At 40.7% G+C, this 24,226-nt stretch overlaps 2 protein-coding genes across 8 annotated transcripts in view; one reads left to right on the top strand and one right to left on the bottom strand.

Annotated features, from left to right (window-relative positions):
- Positions 1–24,226, bottom strand: part of PRSS16 (serine protease 16) — a 194,443-nt gene that overhangs the window by 28,865 nt on the left and 141,352 nt on the right. Inside the window, exon 19 of the mRNA XM_035297328.3 lies at positions 738–1,801. The gene's annotated coding sequence lies outside the window, so the exon portion shown is untranslated. The remainder of the gene's footprint in view (positions 1–737; positions 1,802–24,226) is intronic.
- Positions 922–22,282, top strand: ZNF184 (zinc finger protein 184). 7 transcript variants are annotated; one of them, XM_078368117.1, is made up of 6 exons: positions 922–1,364; positions 1,578–1,724; positions 5,565–5,632; positions 15,651–15,777; positions 16,139–16,234; positions 19,851–22,282. In XM_078368117.1, the coding sequence occupies exons 2-6, from the start codon at positions 1,718–1,720 to the stop codon at positions 21,806–21,808; spliced, it is 2,256 nt and encodes a 751-aa protein (XP_078224243.1). In that variant the 5' UTR covers positions 922–1,364; positions 1,578–1,717; the 3' UTR covers positions 21,809–22,282. The 7 variants fall into 7 exon arrangements, with proteins under 7 accessions (XP_078224243.1, XP_017827068.1, XP_002746158.1 ...); XM_017971579.4 differs by having other exon boundaries at positions 922–1,296; positions 5,481–5,632; XM_002746112.6 differs by having other exon boundaries at positions 922–1,296.

The following is a 24,226-nucleotide window of genomic DNA, read 5'->3' on the forward strand; positions in this document are numbered from 1 at the left end:
CTGAGACCTGACCTTGGTCCCTTATCCAAATGCTGGGAATGCACGCCAGCACAATAAAATGCAAGTGCCGTGTCTTAAGTACAAAATCCGATTCGTTGGATCCTTTTTTCTGCCAAGCACAGTGACAGACTAGCCTTGGGCTACACTTTCAGCTATGTGCTGGCTGACAGGCATACAAAGTGCTCTACCGAGGGGCAAAGCTTGGGAATATCACCGACGGGTTTCCTTAAGCATTACAAAAACATGTCGGGGCAGGGCGCGGTGGCTCATTCCAGCTCTCTGGGAGGCCGAGGCGGGTGCATCACTCGAGGTCAGGAGTTCGAGATCCGCCTGGCCAAACGGTGAAACCCCGCCTCTACTAAAAATACAAAACTTAGCCGGGCATGGTGGCGCGTGCCTGTAATCCCAGCTACTCGGGAGGCTGAGGTGGGAGAACCGCTTGAATCCGGGGGGCGGACGCTACAGTGGGCCGAGATCGCGCCACCACACTGCCGTCTCGGAGACAGAGCGAGACCCTGTCTCAAAAAGAAAAGTGTTGCTCGCCACCCAACCGAGAGTCGTGAAAACAATTTTAATGGGTAACGACTAGTATTTCCCAAATGACGAGGGAGCAGAACAGAGGGTAGAACATGTAATAAAGTCACGCCTGTTTGCGTTTTAAACTGTGCGTACGCGTGTATTTCCTACAACCCGTTCAGTCGGCCAGGTTTCCGAGTCGTTACAACGCACACGCATACCTCGGTCAGGAGCAAACGCCGGCAGCGAGCGCGCGCGGCCCGCGCAGGGCGAACGTACGCGGCCACTGAGACCTCCAGGAAATGAAGTTCTGGAGCCGCGTCGCGGAGCGTTCTGGGAACGCCGGCGCCGGCGTGCGGGGCGGGGCTCCCTCGTAACGACCGGAAGTGACCGTCGAAGCCGGTTGTAGGCGTGGAAAGAGGTTGGGGCTCCGCAAGTCCAGCTGCCTCGGCTCCCTGCGTTGGGTCTGGTGACGGTCAAACCGCTTCCGGACCCGGGATCGGAGTGTGTGGATCGCTAGAGGGGGAGGGGAGCTCAGGTATCACCATGGCAACAGCCAGCCCTCCGGGCCCGTGACGTCACCCTTCTGGTTTCGCGCTTAGAGGCCTCTGCAGGAGCAAGCCTGGGAGTCCTCGAAGAGGGCGCATCTCGCCTTCCTCTGCGGGGCGGTCCCGCCCCGATCCCTTGGAGGGCTTTGTTCTTTTGTTCTCGCCTAAGGGGAAGTCGGGTGCCGGGCCCCGCCCTGCTGGTCCACCTTCCAGCTTTAACACCCTGCAACAGGTGTGTCTTCGTGTTATCAGAGCTCGCAGGCGTGTGAGCCACACATGTGCACAGAGGGAACAGACCAGGTCTGTGGATGCCCCTGGCCAGATCCTAGGGGGGCACCAAGGGTTTTTTGGGCCTGAGACAGAACCTGCGCACCCGATCTCCACTCTGGTTTTGTTCATCGGAGTGCCACACGCCTCTCTAGTGCTCTGTTGGGGCACTTCTCTTGGTCACTCTGCGAGACTCTGCTGTGTGATTGTGTGACGTATGCGCTGACGACATCCTGTGTCTTTTAGGGTAGACAACCTCAGCGTGTTGCAGACTCCCTGCAAGGGGAGCTAGACGTCTTGAGTTCCAGACCGAAGTACCAGCTGAAGGAACGCTGCCCGGCGAGCCCTGGTGTCCAGGTTCCTGAGGAACGGGATGAGCTCCTGAGATGGAAGGTAGTGGGGTCCACTTGAGAGAGAGCGGGGTCATGGAGGCTTGAGAACAGTCATGACTGGAGATCGGAGCAGGAGAGCTGGAAGGAAGGAACGCTATGCTTAGGGATTAGCAAAGAAACCGAATTACACTGTAGGAAGAGATTCTTATTTATTCTACAGTGAGATACTTGGGGGAAGAGTTTATTTTTTCCTTCATTCCATTGGGGAAAAGACATAATGATTCAGAATATCTGTGATCCCCACATGACTTCTAGATATTAAATATTAAAATTATAAGCGAAGTCAGAAGACATTTTGGTAATTATCCCTTCAATGAAAGAGTCTGTTTTGAAATATCCTTGGCAGATGGCTGGCTGTCAACCCTATGCCAGCACTAGTGTGGCATTAAACTCACCATTTTGGGTGCAGACTCTTACCTTGTTGGCTTTCTTTTTTAGTTTCTTACATTAAACAGATGTACTTGTCCCTGTAACTTTTGTATTGATCTTAGTTCTTATTCTTCCAAAGAAAAGAAAACGGTTCTCTCACGTTGCTGCCCTTAAGGTATGTGAGTTCAGCTGTCACAACTCCTCATAAATTCTCTTCTAAGCAATACAGCCTCACTTCTTTTGATTGGTCTATGTGATGTATCAGACCTCTTCTCTGAAAACTCTCCTGCTTGTCAGCATTTTGTTAAAATGCAGTGCCTAATGGTAAACACAGTTCTTTGGATGTGCTTTGAAAAGTACCCGAAAGAATCATATACTACTCTGACTCAGATTAGACTTCTGCTCTTTGGCATCAGCTCACATTTGCTTTAAAAGCTGTCAATGTTGTACTGTAAACTTGAGATCTTTTTTACATAAACTGCAGTCATCTAGATTTACACCATTCTTCTGTAATGGAATTATCATCCTTAATGTTAGGATTTATATTTATGATTGTTCGATTTTTTTGGTGACATGTTGTAGGCTTTCAGAACGATTGTGAGTCCTAATTTAGTTACTCACTGTTTTAACTGTCCTTTCCAACTTAATGTCACTAGCAGATTTGATATTCCTTCTATTTCTTCCTACATGTCATCGAACAGGTCAGAGTAAAGGTAGAGTCCCTGTAGACTTCCCTCTGCACTGGTGTTTTCCTTACATTCCTTAGGTATGGCTGTGCAGTCAAGTTTGGCTTAAGCTTTTGTTAAAAATAATATCATTAGAAGTCCTATGTAGGTTTGGTTCATACTTCTTTTCAATTTTTTGTTCTTCAAGTCTTTTTTAAGGTTTTTTAAAATTATTATTCTTCTAAGTTTCTCAGAATTAAATCAGCCAAAGTAGTTCATTAAAAGCCTCTGTTTTTTATTTATTTTTGGGATTTCTCAGAATGTTATCATTATGATTAACTAAACTGAGCCTCTGTTCCTTGTAATCATAGTATTTGTAGCACATACTGAGCATTTAATACGGGCCAGGCACACAGTTGTTTCAAAAACAGTAACTGTTACTGTTTCTGGTTCTATTGGTTCCTGTTACTTGGAATAAAAGCCATCTTACCTGAGACATTTCTGTTGATTCTGTTTTCCTAAAGTCTTGGGTACCTGCCTGTGCATGTAGAACATTTTCTTTCACTGTTAATTCCCAAGATAACATCTTCCTTTTTTTCTTAAGACTTCCGTTAAAAAACAGTTTTTCCTTACTGGTCAAAATCAAGTTGAGCATAATAGTTTCCTTTATTGCTTTCTCTACTTTCTTTGGCATGACACCATTAATATAAATTAAGAATTTCTTGATTAATACATTTTTTACAAAATGAAACGTACATGCTTAGCCACAGTTGAAACCACTTAAGTTTTCTCCATATTATGTATCACTCCCACCCGCCTAAGCTGTCCATGGCACACTGTGGCCACTGTGGTGCTGCTTTCCATTTTTTCTCTCTTCCTTTTGTTTCAGCTACAGTTTCCATCAGGTTTCACACTCACAATTATTGCATCATATACAATAGTCCATCTCTTAATCTGTCTCTTTCTATCAGATCATTTTGGGTAAATTTCACCCAGCCATCTTTTAACCAAGGGTTGGTCTTAATACTCACATTAGGCCAGATAGGGCTCTCTGGAATTTGAATCTTGTAACTAAAATCAAATGGCACTGACCTATCCTGATGGTGGTATCCCAAAGAGATTGTCCTTAGTGGCACAATTTAGATCCCCTGAAACTACTTGGGTTCTGTCCATTGATTGTTTAGCTTTTCTTTTTGTTCATGTTCCCGCTGTCTTTAGATTGGGTTCCCTTCATTTTTTCAGCTGTAAATTCCCTTGGCTTATTGCCACTCTCTCATGACTTCGTGTGTCCTCATAAATACCCATCTTGACCCTTACCTGTTCTGATTTTTTCTTGGTTTTTACCAAGCATCTCCTATAGCATTGTTAGTCTTTCTATTTCACACCTCCTGTCTCTAATTCAAATTTTATATCCAGAGACATTTTCCCTCACTAGTCTTTCTGCATACATTACATTTCTAAGAGGAGAAAATTCTTCTTGTCTTACTTCTTTGTGGAAACAGGTATACCTAGTTTGGTTTTCCTTACCATGACCTCTTTAAGACAATTTTGAAAGGTATGTTTGTCAGACATTTGCCTCTGGTCTTTTAAAAATGAGGAAATTGAAGCCTAAAGAAGACAAAGGACTTGTATAATTATAAATAATTAATTACCAGACAAGTCATTTTGAGAATCAGGCTTTCCTGTCAACTACTTCTGTGAATGGATTGCCCCAAGAGCAAAGTTTAAGGTATACGTTATAGACAGTAAAGTACACAAATATTGTACAGTGCATAGCTTTTTGAATTTTTATGTATGTGTAAACTAGTATAACCAAGATACGGAATGTTTCTAATGCCCCAGAAGTCTTCTGTGCCTCTGTCCACTCAGTTACCCCTCTAGGAGTACTGTTCTAACTTTGATGACTGTAGATCAGTTGGTTTTTGAACTTCATGTAATACAGTCATACAGTATGCATTCTTTCGTGTCTGGCTTATTTTGCTCAACATTATATTTATGAGATGCATCCATGTTGCCATGTTAGTAGCTCTTTCTTATATTTTGAAATAATCCATTCTATGAAAATACCATGGTTGTTTATGGTGCATTCTGTTAAAAGGCATTTGGGCTGTTTCCAGTTCTGAGATATTATGAATAAATCTGCAGTTAAGATCCCCGTACAAGTCTTTGGTGGACATAAGCACTTCTATGGCTGTAAGGACAGGAGTGGAATTGCTGAGTCATAGCATAGTCATATGTTTAGCTTAGTATAAAGTATGAAACAGTTTTCACAAGTGGCTGATAAATTTATGCCATGTACCAATGAAAAAAGTTCTAATTGCTTTTTAGTCTCGCCAGCAATTATCATTGACCATGTCTGTTTAAGACATTCTAGTGGGTGGGTAGAGTAAGTAGCTTATGTCATCGTGATCTTTAATTTACATTAATAGCATAGTTTTCAAAGGGCCTGTGGAGACTTCTGGAAGGTAATCTGATTATTTCTTTATATTTTATACGTAGTAGCGGAAAGGCAGCAGAAATAGTTTGCCTCACTTAATGAGGAACACAGATTGAGTTACATAATACATATGACCACTGAGTGTCTAGATATAAAACTCAATCATAAAGCAATGCTTTACCTCCCGAGCCTACTGAGGAGGGAGGGTACCAGGGTCCCAGTTATCTTGTATCTTTTTTTGCATCCTAAAATATAAAAGAAATGGCATAGTTTCTGTTACTTTCAGAAAGAAAAGTAAACGGGATTTATGGATTGCTGGTAATAATAGCTAAATTGAACAGAAGTCATACGGTGCTGCTTCTTCCCCTAGATCTGTCCTCCCCAGACTCCACCCTTCTCCAAGGGGGACATACTCTGCTCTCATCAGCCAGTTTTCAGGTAAGATGAGATTTCTTGAAATGCCATTTTATTCTTTGGAAGGTGATTGTGTATTTTCTTTCTTTCTTTCTTTCTTTCTCTCTCTTTCTTTCTTTCTATAAAAATCAAAAATCAGTGCTGGAATGCATTCTGGGCTCTTATCTGTCTAGTAACCTCATTCCTAGCTCTGCCTCTCCAGCTTTAATTAATATATTCACCACTTACTCTTGCTTAGTGTCTTGCTATGTTCCAAGGATGGGAGAGCAAAAGAAGTACAAAACTTGATTTTTTTTTTTTCTGAGACAGAGTCTTGCTCTGTCACCCAGGCTGGAGTGCAGTGTGCAATCTCAGCCTACTGCAACCTCCACCTGCTGAGTTCAAGCAGTTCTCCTGCATCAGCCTCACAACTAGCTGGGACTACAGGTGTGTGCCACCATGTCCAGGTAATTATTTGTACTTTTAGCAGGGATGGGGTTTCACCATGCTGGCCAGGCTGGTCTCAAACTCCTGACCTCGTGATCCACCCACCTCAGCCTCCCAAAGTGCTGGGATTACAGGCATGAGCCACCACATCCAGCCCCAAAACTCTGTCCTTTAATGGGCCAAAATGACTACTAGAAAACAAAACAGGTAAATGTAAGGTGGAATGAGTACTGTGGATATTAGAGAATGGAAAATGTATGATCTGGAGGGATTAGAGTTTCATGGAGGATGGGGGATATAGGTGACTTTTCAATATTTGAACAAGTAAGGCAGTGGGGATGGGGGTATGGATTCTAAGGTATAGAGAAGATTATAAGCAGAAGTTCATAAGTAAGAATTAACAGCTGTTACACAGAATTCAGAAAAATTTGGAAGAGATGGTTTATGGCAAGTGGTACACAAATGATTGAATGAAGTCAGAATATGAAAGCCTCAAACACCTGGATGAGAAGTTGAAGGCTTTATTATGTAGGCCATTTATGAACCATTAATGATTTTTAATGGAAGAAAAGTGACCTGGGTGTTTTAGGAAAAACTGATAACTGATTGAGAACTTAGACAAAAAAGGTAGCAATTGCTCACCAGCCACTGTCAACCTCAAACCCTCCTCCTCCTTAAACTTTCCCCCTGCTTAATTCCTGTCCTGTAACTGATTCTTAACAAAGAAATGGTACCAGTTCTTCCCACTTTCAGCTCACGTACTTTTGGTATTACTTTTCTTTTTAATTGGAGGGTATATTGTGACAATAAACTCCACATATTTAAAAATATATCATTGAATATGTTTTGACATATATAATTCATGAAACCATTACCACAATCAAGAGAATAAAAATATTCATAATCAGAAAACATATCTTGTATGACTTGAATCCTTTTAAATGTATTAAGACTTGTTTTTTTGTTTTGTCTAGAGGATGGTCCATCTTGGTAAACTATCAGCACTTGAAAAGAATGTGTGTTTTGCGACTGTTTCATAGTGTTCTACAGATGTATTAGTTTTCTACTGCTGCTGTAATTAAGTGCCATAAGCCTAGTTGTCTAAAACAATACAATCTACTCACAGTTTTAGAAGTCAAAAGTCCAAAATAGGTTGTCAGGGCAGCATTCTTCTGAAGGTTCTAGGGGAAGACTCTATCCCTTGCCTTTTCCAGCTTCTAGAGGCTGCTGTGTTTCTTGGATTCTGTCTTCAAGCCTAGCACTGTGGCATCTTCAGGTTTCTCTCTCTGACTCTGATTTGGCTTCCATCTTTGTACTCCTACTCTGATGCGCTTACCTCCCTCTTATAAGGACCCTTGTGATTACCCTAGGCGCACCCATGTAATACGGAATAATTCCCCCACTCAAGGTTCTTCACCTGATCACATTTGTAAAGTCTCTTATGCCACGTCAGGTACCATATTCACGGGGTTTCACGGGTTGGCACATGGACATCTTTGGGAGGGCCTTATTGTATATATCACAGATAACAGTTTGGTCGACTTGGTTGATAGCGTTGGTCAACTTTTTTTTTTTTTTTTTGCATTTGATCTTTTAATGTGTCATTTATTTTGCTTTTTTTTTTTTAAAGCAGGTTGCACGGTCACCATCATCTACATGGGGCTTACTGGTAATAAATAAGAACTTCTGCCATGATGGCCCAGCCGACTGTGCTCTGCTCTGTCTCCAACCCTTCCTAAAATATTATAATTCTAATGCACACATGCATTTCTGGTAGCCTTAGAATGCTAGAAAGTGCAAATAGTGATGAACTAAAAGACAAAGTTCTGTGATTTGCTGCACCTTACTTTGCCCTCCGTTGCTTTATTGAAATGTGACATCATTTCGATTCATGGCGCACTCAAAATTAGCTTAAAATTACAAAGCATGGCAATTTTGCCACCTGATTTGGAGCCAAATAAATTTCTTTTAGTACAGCATACATGAATGTTTTTTCTGTCAGCTTTGCTTTGCTTTTCTTTTTTCTTTTTTTTTTGGAGACGGTCCCATTCTGTCACCAGGCGTCAGGGTGGAGTGCAGTGGCGTGATCTCAGCTCACCGCATCTTCTGCCTCCCAGGTTCAAGCAGTTCTCCTGCCTCAGCCTCCCGAGTAGCTGGGACTGCAGGTGCATGCCACCACGCCCAGCTAATTTATGTATTTTTTAAATTTTATCGTTACTGTGAAGCGGGTATTGAAATCTCAGACTGTTGTGGGTTTGTTTTCTCCTTGCTGTTTTATCCATTTTCGTGCCGTGGATTTTGAAGCTCTGTTATTAGGGACATAAACATTCAGGGCTGTAGGTTCTCTTAATCAGTTGACTCCTTTATCGTTGAGAAGTGGCCTTTTTAGTGTCTGGTAATATCGATTGCCTTGAAATTTACTCTGATATACGGCATATATTTTGATATCTTTTGGCTTTTATTTGTATCTTTAAAGTGAGTTACTTACAAGCAACATGTAGTTGGATTTTGCTTTTTTTTTAATCCAATCTGGAAATCTGTGCTCTTGGGGTGTTTAGACATTTGTATTCAATATGATCTTACATGTAATGTGTTACATTGAAATATAATGTGACTTTGGATATGGATAAGCCTTTTTTCCTTGCTGTTTGTTTCCTATTTGTATTGTCTTTTTTTTCCCTTCTATTCTTACCTTCTTTTGGATTGAATATTCTTACGATTCTATTTTATCCCCTTCATTGGCTTGTCAGCGATTACTCTTTGCTATTTTATTTGTTGCTTTAGGGATTCAAATTTGTTTTAATCACCATTTACTTTCAAGTGACATTCCATTTCACTTAGTACATTTCCATTCCCCTACACTGCAGTTTTTATGCTGCTGTTGCCATATATTTTAATTGTTACATATGTTAGAAATCCCATAGTTTGTTGTTTTCTTTAAGCAGCCAATTATTTTTGAAAGATATTTAAATAAGAAAATAAGGCTCAAGCCTGTAATCCCAGCACTTTGGGAGGCCAAGGCGGGTGGATCACAAGGTCAAGCGATCGAGACCATCCTGGTCAATATGGTGAAACCCCATCTCTACTAAAAATACAAAAAATTGGCTGGGCATGGTGGCGGGTGCCTGTAATCCCAGCTACTCGGGAGGCTGAGGCAGGGAATTGCCTGAACCCAGGAGGCGGAGGTTGCGGTGAGCCGAGATCGCGCCATTGCACTCCAGCCTGGGTAATAAGAGTGAATCTCCGTCTCAATAAAAAAAGCAAAAGAAAATAATCGTATATAATTATTAAAATGCTTATTGTGTAATGACCATTTTGGTATTCTTTGTTCGTTTTTATAAATGAGTGTTTCACAATTGTGAGTGATTTTGCTCCCCAAGGACACATTTGGGAGTGTTAGGGGGCTTTTTTGATTGTCGTGACTTGGTAGGGAGTGCTATTAGCATCTAGTGGGTTGAGGCAGTGATGTATCCATACACAGGACAGGCCCCCACACTAATCTAAAAGAATCATCTGGTCCAAAATATCAGTAGCACCAAGGTTGAGAAACCTTAGTGTTGAGCCATATTTTCATCTGGTATCTTTTTTTCTGGTTGAAGGACTGCCTTTAACATTTCTTGTAGTGTAGGTCTGCTGTGATTAATGCTTTCAGGTTTCTCTATCTGAAGAAGTCTTTATTTTGCCCTTGTTTATGAATTCCAGTGTGACAGATTTCTTCTTTTCAGTATTTGATGTCGCTCCAGTGTTTCCTTGCTTGCATTGTTTCTAACAAAAAAAGTTACTGTTTTTATCTTCATTTGTTTATATTTATGGTCTTTTTTTCCTCTGATTACTTGTAAGATTTTTTTCTATCACTGAGTTTGAGCTATTTGATTATGATGTACTTTGGTGCAATTTCTTTTGTATGTTATCATCAAGTTTGGAAAATAATCAGCTGTTATTTCCTCAAAAATGTTTTCTGGTCCCCTCCCACTCCCCCCCACCACCACCCCCACCCCCCACAATCTTAAACTCCAATTACACACAAAGTAGCCCACTTAAAGTTCTCCTAGTGCTCCCCAAGGATCTTTATTTTTTTTTATTATTTTTTTCTTTTATTTTGAATAGCTTCGATTTCTGTGTCTTTGAAGTTACTAATCTCTCTTCTTCAATGCTTACTCTTCTGTTAATACTACCTGGTGTATTTTTTAAAATCTCAAAACATTCTCATTTTCAGCTCTAGAAATTATATTTAGCTTTTATTTATTTATTTTTTTTTTTGAGACTGAGTTTCCCTCGTTACCCAGGCTGGAGTGCAATGGCGCGATCTCGGCTCACCGCAACCTCCGCCTCCTGGGTTCAGGCAATTCTCCTGCCTCAGCCTCCCGAGTAGCTGGGATTACAGGCACTCGCCACCATGCCCAACTGATTTTTTGTATTGTTAGTAGAGACAGGGTTTCACCATGTTGACCAGGATGGTCTCGATATCTCGACCTGGTGATCCACCCGCCTCGGCCTCCCAAAGTGCTGGGATTACAGGCTTGAGCCACCGGGCCCGGCCTAGCTTTTTTTTTTTAAATGTCTTCCATATCTCTGCCTAAAGTTTTGAACATATGGAATAATCATAAAATCTTTTGGTGTTTGTCTGGTAACTCTAACATCTCTTCTGGGTTGGTTTTAATTGATAATTTTTCTCCTTATTATGTGTTGTATTTTCCTGCTTCTCTGCATTGCCTGATAATCTTTGATTGGATGCCACATGCTGAATTTTACCTTAGTGGGTTCTGCATATTTTTATATTCATATAAAATATTCTTGAGCCTTATTCTGGGATGCAGTTAAGTTACTGGAAACAGTGTGTTCCGTTCAGGCCTTTTAAGATTTGTTCTGGGCCCAGAACAGCATTTGGTTTCAGGCTTTTTATTCCCCACTCTAGACGCAGGAGCACTCCGAGTATTCTGCCCAATTCCTCATGAATTATGAAGTTTTCCATTTTGGTTTATGTGTTTCTTTGTTTTTTTTTCTGAGTGCTGGTGCTGGTCTCCTGAATCCTTTCAGGTGATTCTTTCACTGGCCTCAGATAGTCTCATCACACCTATGCACAGATTGGCACTTTTCTCAGTTCTCAAGAGGGAACCTCTGGAGTTTTCCTTCCTTCTTTGTGTATCTCTGTCCTCTCTGGTACTGTGTCCTGTGGACTCCAGCCACCTTGATTTTCCCAAACTCTCAGCTCGATCTCTTTAGTTCCAGGAATCTGCTGGGTTCCTCCTGCGTTTGGAAACTCTCAAGGCAGGAAGCTAGAGCAGTTGTAGGTCTCACCGCATTTGTTTCTCAGAGATCACTTTTGTTACCTGAGGTTCAGTGTGCTGGAAACTTTTGTTTCATTTTGTCTGAATGTATTGTTTATTTCATGCAGGAGAGTAAATCCAGTGATTGTTAACTCCATCTTGGCTACAGCTTGATCCTTTTGATTGACATTTGTATTTTAAACTGTAAGCGTTGTTAGGGCTGATCTAGCATAGCCTTACTCCAGGGCCGTGTTTCAAGGACCCGTGACCATGCTTTAGTTCAGTGATTTGTTGGGATGATTCATATGACTCAGTAGCATAAATCATGGCTAAAGAATATTACAGCAAAACATACAACAGGATCAGAAGGAAAGGAATATTCATAAGCAGAGTCCAGAGAAATGAGGTATAGGCTTCCAAGTCCTCCCTCCGTGGTGGTCATGCGGATGCACCTTCTCTCACACTGTGAGCCACAGACACATGAGAACTGTCCACCCAGGGAGTCCTGCTTAGGTCTTGCAGTCCAGAATTCATAAAGGTTGCCGATCACATTGGCCTTTACCTGCCATGTGAGCAGCTATAGTATAGACCCCACACTAGGCACCTGGGACACATCATTAATTTTCATGTTTCTTTAAACAAGGAAGACAGTTTGGTATCTCTTGTCCCCGTGCTCTGGGCACACAGAATTATGTCAGTAATCAGTGACCATGGAAGCATTCAAAGGTTTCATTTTCAGAGCTTGTTCAAGAGTCAGAACCAAGGATCTAGGCATCCCTGGAATTTATCAAGGAATGAGCCAGTGAGACTTGCTGTTTAAACTCTTTCCTCACAGTCTAGACCTGCCCGGCTCCTAACGTGTCCTGGAAGTGTTTGTGGGAGCTGACTGCACACACTTCTCTATTCAGTTACGTTGGTAACTTTGCACTGCCCGTGGAGATTGTATTTACACCAGATTTGTGGTACTTCTCTTCTCTGCAGTCCCTCCTCTCCAGTATCTATCCTGCAGATTCCCTGCCTCAGTAGTTGTGAACTTTCAACTTGATCTCCTCAGCTCAGTAGGACCACTGCTTTGGGAGAGCTGTGCCTCCCTGCTCCGCAGTCTGGACAGCGCCTCAGGCAAAAAATTAAGGGGGTTCTGGGGCTCATGTTAGTGTTTCCCTTCTCTCAGTATCACTTCTGTCCTGCCTGCTGTTCAAATATGGAAACACTTGTTTCAGATTGTTCAGTTTTATTTACATTGGGAGAGCTAGCCCAGTTGCTTTGTCATAGTTAGAGGGAAAAGTCCTAATGATTTAATACATTTATATTTTTTAGAACAAAGTTAATGCTCTCTCACTTAGTTTTAAATACATAGTGATAAAATAAGCAGGAATTTCCCTACATTGCCTATGGGTCCCACTACCCAGTCCCTCCAATAGTATTTGATTGAATATTCTTTCAGATTTTTTTCTGTTTATTTACATATATACTAACTTTGTATTCATAAAAAGAAAAGTAGGATCATATCCTAGAGTGCAGTGGTATGACCACAGGTCACTGCAACCTCAAATTTCTGGGCTGAAGCAATCCTCCCTCCTCAGCTTCCTGAGGAGCTGCGACTACAGGTGCGTGTCACCATGCCCAGCTTATTTCTGTTTTTATCTTTAGTGCTGATGAGGTCTCACTATGTGGCACAGGCTGGTCTTTAACTCTTGGGCTCAAGCAGTCCTCCCACCTCGGTCTCCCAAAGTGTTGAGATTACGGGGGTGAGCCACCATTCCTGGCCTCCTGGTTTTAATGTGTACGTATTTTCTAATGAGTACATACAGATATACCTCATTTGATAAATGTCTACATAAAAGTGTTTTAGTATGGATGTGCCATATATTTTTTAACTGCTATCTTATTAATGGACATGTAAGTTTGATTTTTTTCCTTCCACACAAATGATGTTGCAATGGCAATTGTACTTATGTCTTTTTACCTTAGGTGTTTCTGAAGAATGGGTTCCTAGAAGCAGGAAGACCAGATCGAATGGTATATCCATTTAAGTTTTGAGAGATCTAGTCAGATTGCCCCCCAGATAGATTGCATCTGGGTTCTGTTTCCAGCAAAGTACACACGAGCGTTTCAGCGTGTTACCCAGTCTGCTGTTTCACTGTTTAACTATGTCTTTAGGGCCGTGGGGCATCTTCCGGTTTCACATTTTCTTCGGTGACTTGCCTATTTGGGTTGTTACTTGCCTATTTGGGTTGTTACTTGCCTATTTGGGTTCGGTGACTTGCCTATTTGGGTTTACTGTTGTTATTGTTGTGGGTAGTTCATCATTTCCCCCTGCACTTAATTTTTAGTTGACATGTAATAATTGTAGCTAGCCATGGGATACAGAATGATATTTTGATACATGAATACAATGTGTAATGATAAAAGGAGGATAATCAGCATATCCATCACCTTGAACATTTATCATTTCTTTGGGTTGTGAACATTCAGAATCCTCTCTTCTACTTTTCTGTGATTAACTCTAAATTATTGCTAACCAGTCACCCTACAGTGTAGACACTGAAACTTATCCTTCCATCTACCTGCAGCTTTGTAGCTGTCAACCAGCCTTTCCCTAGCCTTCCCTCCTCACTCCCTTCCCAGCTTCTAGTAAGCAGAATTCTACTCTCTGTGAGTTTGTTTTGTTTTTTGTTTGCTCCTATATATGAATGGGAACATGCACTATTTCTCTTTCTGTGCCTGGCTGATTTCATTTAACATAATGTCCTGCAGATTCATCCGTGTTACCACTAATGACAAGATTTTACTTGTTAAGGGCTGAATGGTATTTTTCCATTGTGTGTATATACCACATCTTCTTTATCCATTCATCAGCTGATGGACGTTTAGGTTGATTCTACTTCTTACCTGTGGTCAGTAGAGCTGCAGCAAACGGCGGGGTGCCTGTGTCTCTTTGGTATACTGATTTTCTTCACTGTGAATAAATACGCATTAGTGGGACTGCTGGATCATATGGTAGTTCTGTAGTTTTTTTGAGGCAGTGCAAACTGTTTTCCATAATGGTTGTGCTCATTTTCATTTCCACCAGTGGAGTATCCTTGCTAGCATTTGTTTTTTGTTTTCTCTCTCTGACTAACTGGGGTGAGATGATATCTCATTATGGTTTTGATCTGCCTTTAGTGATGTAGAGCATTTTTCATATATATGGGTGTTTATATGCCTTCTTTTGAGAAATGCTTATTCAGATACTTCACCCACTTTTTAATGGTATTATTTATTTTTTTGCTGTTGATTTGAATATATTCTCGATATTAATCCCTTGTGAGATGAATAGTTTGCAAATATTTCCGCCCCTTCTGTGGGTTTAAATGTTAAACTCTGTAGATTGTTTTCTTTACTGTTGATTTGAGTATATTCTGGATATTAATCCCTTGTGAGATGAATAGTTTGCAGATATTTTCGCCCCTTCTGTGGGTTATCTTGAGCTCTGTGGATTGTTTTCCTTACTGTGCAGAAGGTTTTTAAGTTGCCTTTTGTTTATGATGTCTTATAAATGTTTTACATTGTTATGTGGTTATAGCTACTGATCTCTTTCTCTGTCATATAAGTTTTGCCTTCCAGATTTCAAGCTTATATAAGTATTTTCCTGTTTTTAATTCTATTTTATTTTGACTTTTTCTTTAAAATTTCATCTTCAGCTTGGTAGGAATTTGTGTGTGTTGTGAAGTAAGGATCTCACCTTAGTTTTCATTTGTTATGGTATGATTTAGTGACTAATCCATCTTAACTAATTTCACTTTTAACTTTGAACTTACTTTTAACTAATTAACTTTTAATGAATTTGAAAGCTGCTTACTGCCTTTCAGCTCTTGTAAATATGAGTGTTTCTAGATTGTCTATTTTATTTACTTCATTTTGTTTTATTCCATACTAGGCCATTTTGTAATTATTTTATCTGTCGAAATGTATCAGGGCGAGTCTTTTCACCTCTCTTTTTCAAAAAACCTTGACTATTCTTGCACATTGTAGGTAGTAAAAACTATTATTGATGATGATAGTTAAACCGTTAGTATGTAACATACCTTGGAACACAGAAATGATAGTGATGAAGGACAACAACAATGGCCATATTGACAGTACTTTCTATGTGCCGTACGCTAAATTAACATTTCACAGGAACCTTTCATTTAATGCTTACAGTGACCCGATGGGTGAAGCACTGTTTTCACATTTATTTTAGAGGAGAAAACGTCGAGTTCATTTTGCAGACATCCTATAGACTGCCTTACTTCTGTCAGTATTGCTAACTTTCCCCTTTCCAGGCAAATGCTGACGGCTAAGCGGAAATATGTTTGGTATTTCAGGAATCAGTGACTTTCAAGGATGTGATAGTGGACTTTACCCAGGAAGAATGGAAACAGCTGGATCCTGGCCAGAGAGACTTGTTCAGGGATGTGACATTGGAAAATTATACACACCTGGTCTCTATAGGTAAGGATAACTTCTCTGAGTGAATATCAAGGGATGTAGAGGAGGAGGGCTCTCTCCTGTACTCAGGGGAGTTGGCCTTTAAGTTTACTAACCAACAATTTCTAAATTTTGAAAGGTTTTGAAAAGGTTTCTACCATCCTAGAAGCAGAGGGACAAAATAATAACTTTCCTGAACCCAGATCAGTTCTCAGATCATACTCCCACCATGTCTGGGAACTGGTAACGCTGAAGCTTGATATGCTGTCCACTCCCATCAGTTTTCACTACATGTCATTTCTTCTAAAGACAAAGTGGTGATTGAATTCTCATATGGTACTCTTCCCTTACTGCAGGTTTCTTTCTTTTTTTCCCCAATGAACAGGACTCCAGGTTTCCAAACCTGATGTGATTTCCCAGTTAGAGCAAGGGACAGAGCCATGGATCATGGAACCAAGCATACCAGTAGGTACCTGTGCAGGTAAGTAATAGATGCCAGCAGATGAACGTCATTAACTGTCAGCCTGATAAGGGAGGATTTTATGTCTGAAGAGAAGATGTACGTCATTTCCTTTAAAGTATTTCTTGTAGAGAAATGGGAAACCATCAGTTTTCTGGACTTCCTTATGCTTTGTTATGTCACGAATTGTTACAATATGGTCTATCTTATGCCCCTTTGTGAGGAGCTGTCCTTCCTAGCTTTTTATGAAGTCCACCTCTTGAACTGGACTCTGAATTACATCTCTTTCTACTTCTTTTGGGACCATGATCTCATAATTATCACCATACTTTTCAGTCCTTAAAGATTTTTATTTTATCTGCAGGCTCCATTCCTAGTTCCTTTAAGTAGGAATATATAACCTATATTTCCAAATAGCTTTACTCCACAGTATTAATCTTTCTGGCCACCATTCAGTCTCTCTTTTTGTTCCCAACCAAACTCAACAAAAATGAGCTTCGTACCTGCAGGCTTCATTTCTCTATCACCTAATCCTTTCCTGGTAACATGTAGAACTTCTAATTGTTTTTTTATAGACGGGGTCTCACTCTCTTACCCAGGCTAGAGTACAGTGGTGTAATCATGGCTCATTGCAGCTTCTGCCTCTGAGGCTCAACAATCCTTCCACCTCAGGCAGCCGAGTACAAAAAAAAATATAAAAATTAGCCAGGCGTGGTCGGATGCACCTGGAACTACAGGTGCATCTAACCACGCCTGGCTAATTTTTGTATTCTTAGTGGAGACAGGGTTTTACCGTGTTGCCCAGGCTGGTCTTGAACTCCCGGGCTCAAGCTCAAGTGATCTGCCCGCCTCAGCCTCCTAAGATGCTACAATTACAGGTGTGAGCCACTGCACCCAGCTAGCTTCTGATTTTATCACTTTATCATACTGTCTTTTAAATTATGAATAACTTCCTTCTAAATCATCAGTTTCCAAACTGCATGAAGTAACCTAAGGACCTGACCCTGGAACAATATGGAAACCTAGTCATTCTAGGTGAGGGACACATCTCTAGAGTTGATGGGAGGTAGGCTATTTCTTCTGGACAGGGAAATGTGCCATGAGGCTATTTCTTCTGGACGGGAAAATGTGTGCCATGTTTAAATGTTAGCAAGTTCCTAACTGGAGTCCACTCAGATTTTTTAATAGGCAGTTAGTTGTTACGATGTTCAACAGGGTTGCATAGAATGCAACATCCCCCAACCCTGCCCTGTCTCTAACTGTAAATTCCTTTTTTTCGTATCACATCTTTAAAATCTTCCCCTTAGAATGATTTCATGGAACATATTTAGAAAGTTTAATTTAAAAAAAAATAAGAACTTTATTAACTGAGGCTTATGGTGAGTTAACTTTTGGAAAAAGCAAGTTGTCCAAGTTTTATTACAAACTAAAAATGAAGTTTTTAAAAAAATCACAACTTGACCAGATAGAAAACCATTTTAAACTATTTAAATGTATATTGAAAAACTTAGGCTTTTTTAAAAATACTTTTTACCGAAAAGATTTATTTAGGCAAAAATAATTCCCACCCGCCTCTGCCCATGTAGCACAGATAATGTATATAGTTCCAGTTACCTGGTTGTCAGTGGACAGAAGGCAAGCACTTGAGATATTTAGCTGCATTCTTTTGGTTACTTTTTATTGCTAGAATTTGACCTGATGATGATATTCGTGGTAAATCAGCCCTCAGTTCTATCGTTATCAGCATCTAGAATAGATTTATTCTTAGCTGGCGAGTTGGTTGCTTTCGTCTTTATAAAAATGATGTATTGTTTTGTATATATCTCTGCAGTTAATTGACACTGTGACAGTACGTACATTGAGGTGACCACTAGCCCTGGGCGTAGTCTACGTAATTTCCCTCATGCTCTCATTGCCATCTTCTTGGAGCTGCCTGGATGATCTTGCACCTCAGAATCATGATCTACAACCCTGATACGTATCTGTCTCACTGGTCTACCTTTCTCTTGCCCCCTGGTTGTCAACATCCTCGATTACTTCTCCATGCATGGGATGTCAGAATCCTATGATCAATGTCTGTAGGCTTTGTATGTAGTAAAGGGAGAGTTACTTTCTGCAGGAGGGATGGTACTGTTCAATCTGGTCTTCTGGAACCTTCTCCATCCTTTCATTCTTTGCCCTACCCCTTATATTCCAGTAATTCTGTTGGTTACTGAGTAGAGGACGTGACGACGTGGATGATAGTGGATGGTCTGTTTCGTGTGGCCTTCACGGGGAGCCCCATCCAGGGTTGGGGACCTGCCACCTCCATGCACTGTTGTTCAGCAGCATCAGACTCCACGGTCTCCATGTCTGTCACTGGGAAGGACTTCCAGAGGTACTCTTTATGGCCACCTGCCATGCAAACATACCTTCCTTGGTGTCATTTCTGCTGATGAGAACATATTTATTTCTTGAACAATGGGCTGTTTCCAAAGTCTGTATTGTATTGATCTTGTCCCTGCTGCTGTGATGCTGCCTACACTAATACATGCTGTGCTATTACCCGTGTTGCCAGGTGTGGAGGGGATGCTAGGCAGTTCTGGGGTCTGCCCCAGTGCTCATGCTTGCAGTGATAGTGTTAGTGACAGTGACTGGGCTTGCAGTATAGGAAATACTCAGGGTCCTCTGGGGTCTGCTGTAAACTCCCGATACCATTGACACTGAAGAAATGCTGTTTTAAGTGCAGCTCTGTTCTTTAAGCAAATTGCCGACATTGACTGCCCTGCTTCTTTTAGTTCTTATCTCACTTGTTTTGGGCAACAGTTTACTTCCTGATTATGTACTTCTCTGGTTGTGTTTCTTCTGCCGTTTTGTGTGTTTGCTGATAAACTGCTTTCTTTCATTAATATACTAATCCTATTACCCTAACTATTCTCAAGGATCTTCCCTCTGCCTCTGCTCGTTTTCACTTATATTTCTAAGGCTTTAGCTGTTCTCGTCCTTTCTCTTCATAGCCGATACTTCCCATACTACATTTGAACAGCCTGGTTATTCTGATGTTGGTATCTTTCACTTCCATAGACACAAGTATAATCTAGCCCTCCATTTCTTTTCTTGATTCTCAAAATGCCTAGACTTGAACGTGTTAGTTTCTCCCTGCTAAATTATTTCCTCTGCTATTTACAGCTCTCCCGCATCTACCAATGACGTGATTATTTCTTCAGTGTTCCAGGCTAAAACACATGGGATCTTAGCTAATTCATCTCTCCTGTTTGTTCTGTCTTTGAATCGTGTTCTTGGATTTTTGTTTTGTTGTTTATTAGCAAGGAATCCCAATTCAAACTGCCCCCTTCAGATTCAGTTTATCTCTGTCTACTCTTAGCCATCTCTGTTGTCTCCTTTATCTTAAATGCAGTTCCCTACTGGTTCTTGGATATTATCTGTAAAATTGAATTCAACATTTCTTTTGCCACTTTCGTATTTTGCTTATTCTCCTTGGCTCCTTCCAGCTCTCTCCCCAAATAATACGGCTATATATTTGAAAACCATTAGAATTTTCTGAGGGCTCTATTTTTTAGTATCATTAGATTATTCCCCCAATAGAAGTTTATTTTTTCTCTATTCAGAGAACACTGGAATTTTGTTTTTCTTTTAGACTGGGAGACAAGACCTGAAAATAATGTGTCAGCCCCACAGCCTGACATTTCTGAAGAAGAGCTATCTCCAGAGGTAATAATGGAAAAACACAAAAGAGATGATGCTTGGAGCTCCAACGTGCTAGAAGGTTGGAAATCTGAAGGCAGTTTAGAGAGGCAGCAGGCAAACCAACAGACACTGCCAAAGGAAATAAAGGTAGCTGAAAAGACAATACCCACTTGGGGAAAAGGTCCTGTAAATAACGAATTTGGGAAAAGCATCAATGTGGGTTCAAATCTTGTAACACAAGAACCATCCCCAGAACAGACGTCTAGTAAAAGAAGCATCAAACAGAATTCAAACCCAGTTAAAAAAGAGAAATCCTGTAAGTGCAATGAATGTGGGAAAGCTTTTAGTTACTGTTCAGCTCTTATTCGTCATCAGAGAACACATACTGGAGAAAAACCCTACAAATGTAATGAATGTGAAAAAGCCTTCAGCCGGAGTGAAAACCTTATAAACCATCAAAGAATTCATACTGGAGATAAACCATATAAATGTGATCAGTGTGGAAAAGGCTTCATTGAGGGTCCATCTCTTACTCAACATCAAAGAATTCATACTGGAGAAAAACCATATAAATGTGATGAATGTGGGAAAGCCTTTAGTCAGAGGACCCATCTTGTTCAGCATCAGAGAATTCATACTGGTGAGAAGCCATATACTTGTAATGAGTGTGGAAAAGCCTTTAGCCAAAGAGGCCACTTTATGGAACATCAGAAAATTCATACAGGAGAAAAACCTTTTAAATGTGATGAATGTGATAAAACTTTCACCAGGAGCACACACCTTACTCAACATCAAAAAATTCATACCGGAGAAAAAACCTATAAATGTAATGAATGTGGAAAGGCCTTCAATGGGCCCTCAACTTTTATCCGTCATCATATGATTCATACTGGTGAAAAACCGTATGAATGCAATGAATGTGGGAAAGCCTTCAGCCAGCACTCAAACCTTACCCAGCATCAAAAAACACATACTGGGGAGAAACCCTATGATTGTGCGGAATGTGGAAAATCTTTTAGTTACTGGTCATCCCTTGCTCAACACCTGAAAATTCATACCGGAGAAAAACCTTACAAATGCAATGAATGTGGAAAGGCCTTCAGTTACTGCTCATCCCTTACTCAACATCGGAGAATTCACACAAGAGAAAAGCCCTTTGAATGCAGTGAATGTGGAAAGGCTTTCAGTTATCTCTCAAACCTTAATCAGCATCAGAAAACTCATACCCAAGAGAAAGCTTATGAATGTAAAGAATGTGGGAAAGCTTTTATTCGGAGTTCATCTCTTGCTAAGCATGAAAGAATTCATACTGGAGAGAAACCCTATCAGTGTCATGAGTGTGGGAAAACCTTTAGTTATGGTTCATCCCTTATTCAACACAGGAAGATCCATACTGGAGAACGGCCTTACAAGTGTAATGAATGTGGGAGAGCATTCAACCAAAACATACACCTTACGCAGCATAAGAGAATTCATACAGGAGCCAAGCCTTATGAGTGCGCTGAGTGTGGTAAAGCCTTTCGGCATTGTTCCTCACTTGCTCAACATCAAAAAACTCACACAGAGGAAAAACCCTACCAGTGTAATAAATGTGAAAAGACCTTTAGCCAGAGCTCCCATCTAACTCAGCATCAACGAATTCACACTGGAGAGAAACCCTATAAGTGCAATGAATGTGACAAAGCCTTCAGCCGGAGCACGCATCTGACTGAACACCAGAACACTCATACTGGAGAGAAACCTTACAACTGTAATGAGTGCAGGAAGACTTTTAGCCAGAGCACTTATCTCATTCAGCACCAGAGAATTCATTCAGGAGAGAAGCCTTTCGGATGTAATGATTGTGGAAAATCCTTCAGGTACCGCTCTGCTCTCAACAAACATCAGAGATTGCACCCTGGCATATGACCATTCCAGGAACATCATAAATTTAGGGGATATATTTACTTTAGTTTGTAAAGTACTGAAGAATCAGAGTGGATTTAGAAACTACTTGAAATCTTTTAAATTTTCACTATCATGCTATGGAATGGAAGGTGCATTGAGCTGAACTAATCCAATTGTTATTAAGCCCACTTTGTGACATTAGAAAACTCGATGGTTTTAAGCTTAGTTTCCTTTGTGGAATGAAGGATTTGGATTAGATTATTTCAAAGGTAGTTTGGAGTTTTATAATCAGTTTTGTATATTTACAATATTTTCTTGAATGGGTTTACTGTACATCAGCATTTTGCTGTGTTGCATCTAGAATGTGGATGTTTATGCATGTTTTGCCAATAGACTTTGTGCTTCAGTAACTAGAATGGGGAGCTGGTGTGCTCCTGCTCTAATGTGTTTAAGCTGTTTAGGTAAATGGTTCCTAATAAAAAGAATTACAAAACACCCTCAGATTAACAATTCAGTTGCATATAATAGCCTAACTCAGTAAAAGCATTAAAACTTACTATTCTTCCTCTTTTAGTCTGTTTTTAATGTTCTAGGAGTTTATCACGACTACAGAGGTCCACTTCTGCAACTTAAACCGGTATTATTTGACCTGGTTGCATATTGGAGTCACCTGGTGTCTTAATTTGTGCTGTTACGTTAAATTACAATAGACTAGGTGTCTTAAACAATAGAAATTTTTCTCACAGTTCTAGAGGCTGGGAAGTCCAAGATCAAGGTGCTGGCAGCTCCAGTGTGATGAAGGCTCACTTCCTGTTTTCAGACAGCAGCCTCTTGTGTTCCTACATGGTGCTAAGCAGAGACAGAGCAAGCTGTCTTCTATCTTTTCATAAGACTACTAATCCCATTGGTGAGGGCTCTACCCTCATGACCTGATCACCTCCCAAAGGCCCCCCTCCTCATACCATGATATTGCAGATTAGGCTTTCAACACAGAAATTTGGAGAGGACATTTTAAGTCTGTAACACCTGGAGAACTCTACAAATTCTCTTGCCAAGGCCCTACAACTGCAGAGACTAATTTAATTGCCTTAGGACATATGACCCAGGCATCAGTGTTTTTTCTTAAATTCCTAATGTGTACACCAGAAAAGAAATTGGCTTGTATTTTTGTACTCACTCCATTAATTAGCAGCTGCTTATGGCTGCTTCTAAAAGCTTCACAGATTAGCCGTTAAGTACACATAGTATTGGCTGCCATCCCGTTTTATAAATGGGTTTCTCACAAGCTGTGGGAGGTAGGGTTAATTTGCTTCTTAGTCGAAGTGCAAAAGTTAAATGGCATTGTGAGTAATGGTCATTTCACTGTCCTTTGCCACTTCACGTTAGAAACAGATGACAGATGATAGTGCAAATGACACCCCCAGAGACATGCAGCCTATAGCTTATGTGATCATTTGTAGTGGCCCTGGTTGTGATAATATTTGAACCACAAATAAATATGGGTGACCCCTGAGATTTTCTCCTGATACATTCTAGTTATTAGGTCAGTTCTTCTAAGAGCAGCTGATAATTTCCCAGCCTGCTCTTGAGTACGGAGAGCTCTGAGAACAGACATTGATCATTATTTATATTGAAAAACTTCTTTTAGCCTCTTTCCCTAAACAAGTTTGGGGAGGGAGGCACTGCAGATTTTTACATGTGAAAAAAATCAGCGCAGTCCTTTTTGCTTCTATAAATGCCAGGGAACTGCACAGGGATTTTTGTCACCGTAACTGAAGATGCCAGACAGTGGAGAGCAGATATGGCTCAGGAAGTCATATAATGATTTACATCCCAGGACTTTCTGTTGTAATTTGAAACATCTGTAAAGGAACGTCATCTTGGTATCTTAGTTTCTCAAGGCTTTCACTGTGTAGGAATGAGTTATCCCATTGCAGGGAGGCGGAGACTGTTAGAGAAAAGTAGGTATCAAATTATGGGATAACCTTCACTTGACACCCGAGCCACCCACAGTACAAGGAAATGAGCGAGGGGTCTTCCAGTATCATAGGAGATCCCAAAATGGAAAACACCAGGGTCTGTAATGGGAAGACTTACGTATCTGGTTCCTTTTAGAAATATAATATACGTGGAAATTTTTCATCAGCCCTGAAAGATCCACTTTGTCCCACTAATGTTATCTCTTCATACTGTCAAGTGAAACCCAGAGCACTAATATGTGATCACCACCTAATTTAATTAATCTTTCTAAAAAAAAAGTGATCTGGCTGGGCGTGGTGGCTAACACCCATAATCCCAGTGTTTTGGGAGTCCACGGCTTGGGACCAGGAGTTCAAGACCAGGCTGGGCAATATAGAGAGACCTTGTCTCTAAAACAATTAAATTAGCTGAGTGTGATTATGCATTTGATCCAGGAGTTTAAGGGTACAGTGAACTGTG

The sequence above is a fragment of the Callithrix jacchus genome, chromosome 4 (assembly GCF_049354715.1).
Source record: "Callithrix jacchus isolate 240 chromosome 4, calJac240_pri, whole genome shotgun sequence".
Lineage (NCBI taxonomy): Eukaryota > Metazoa > Chordata > Mammalia > Primates > Cebidae > Callithrix > Callithrix jacchus.

What these genes read in the sequence shown, in the direction of transcription:
- ZNF184 (XM_078368116.1), top strand. Translation starts at nt 1,341, where the DNA reads ATGTGCACAGAGGGAACAGACCAG. An exon ending in GCACAGAGGGAACAGACCAG is followed by an intron (nt 1,365 to 1,577) that starts GTCTGTGGATGC and finishes TGTGTCTTTTAG; the next exon opens with GGTAGACAACCTCAGCGTGT. An exon ending in TACACACCTGGTCTCTATAG is followed by an intron (nt 15,778 to 16,138) that starts GTAAGGATAACT and finishes CCCAATGAACAG; the next exon opens with GACTCCAGGTTTCCAAACCT.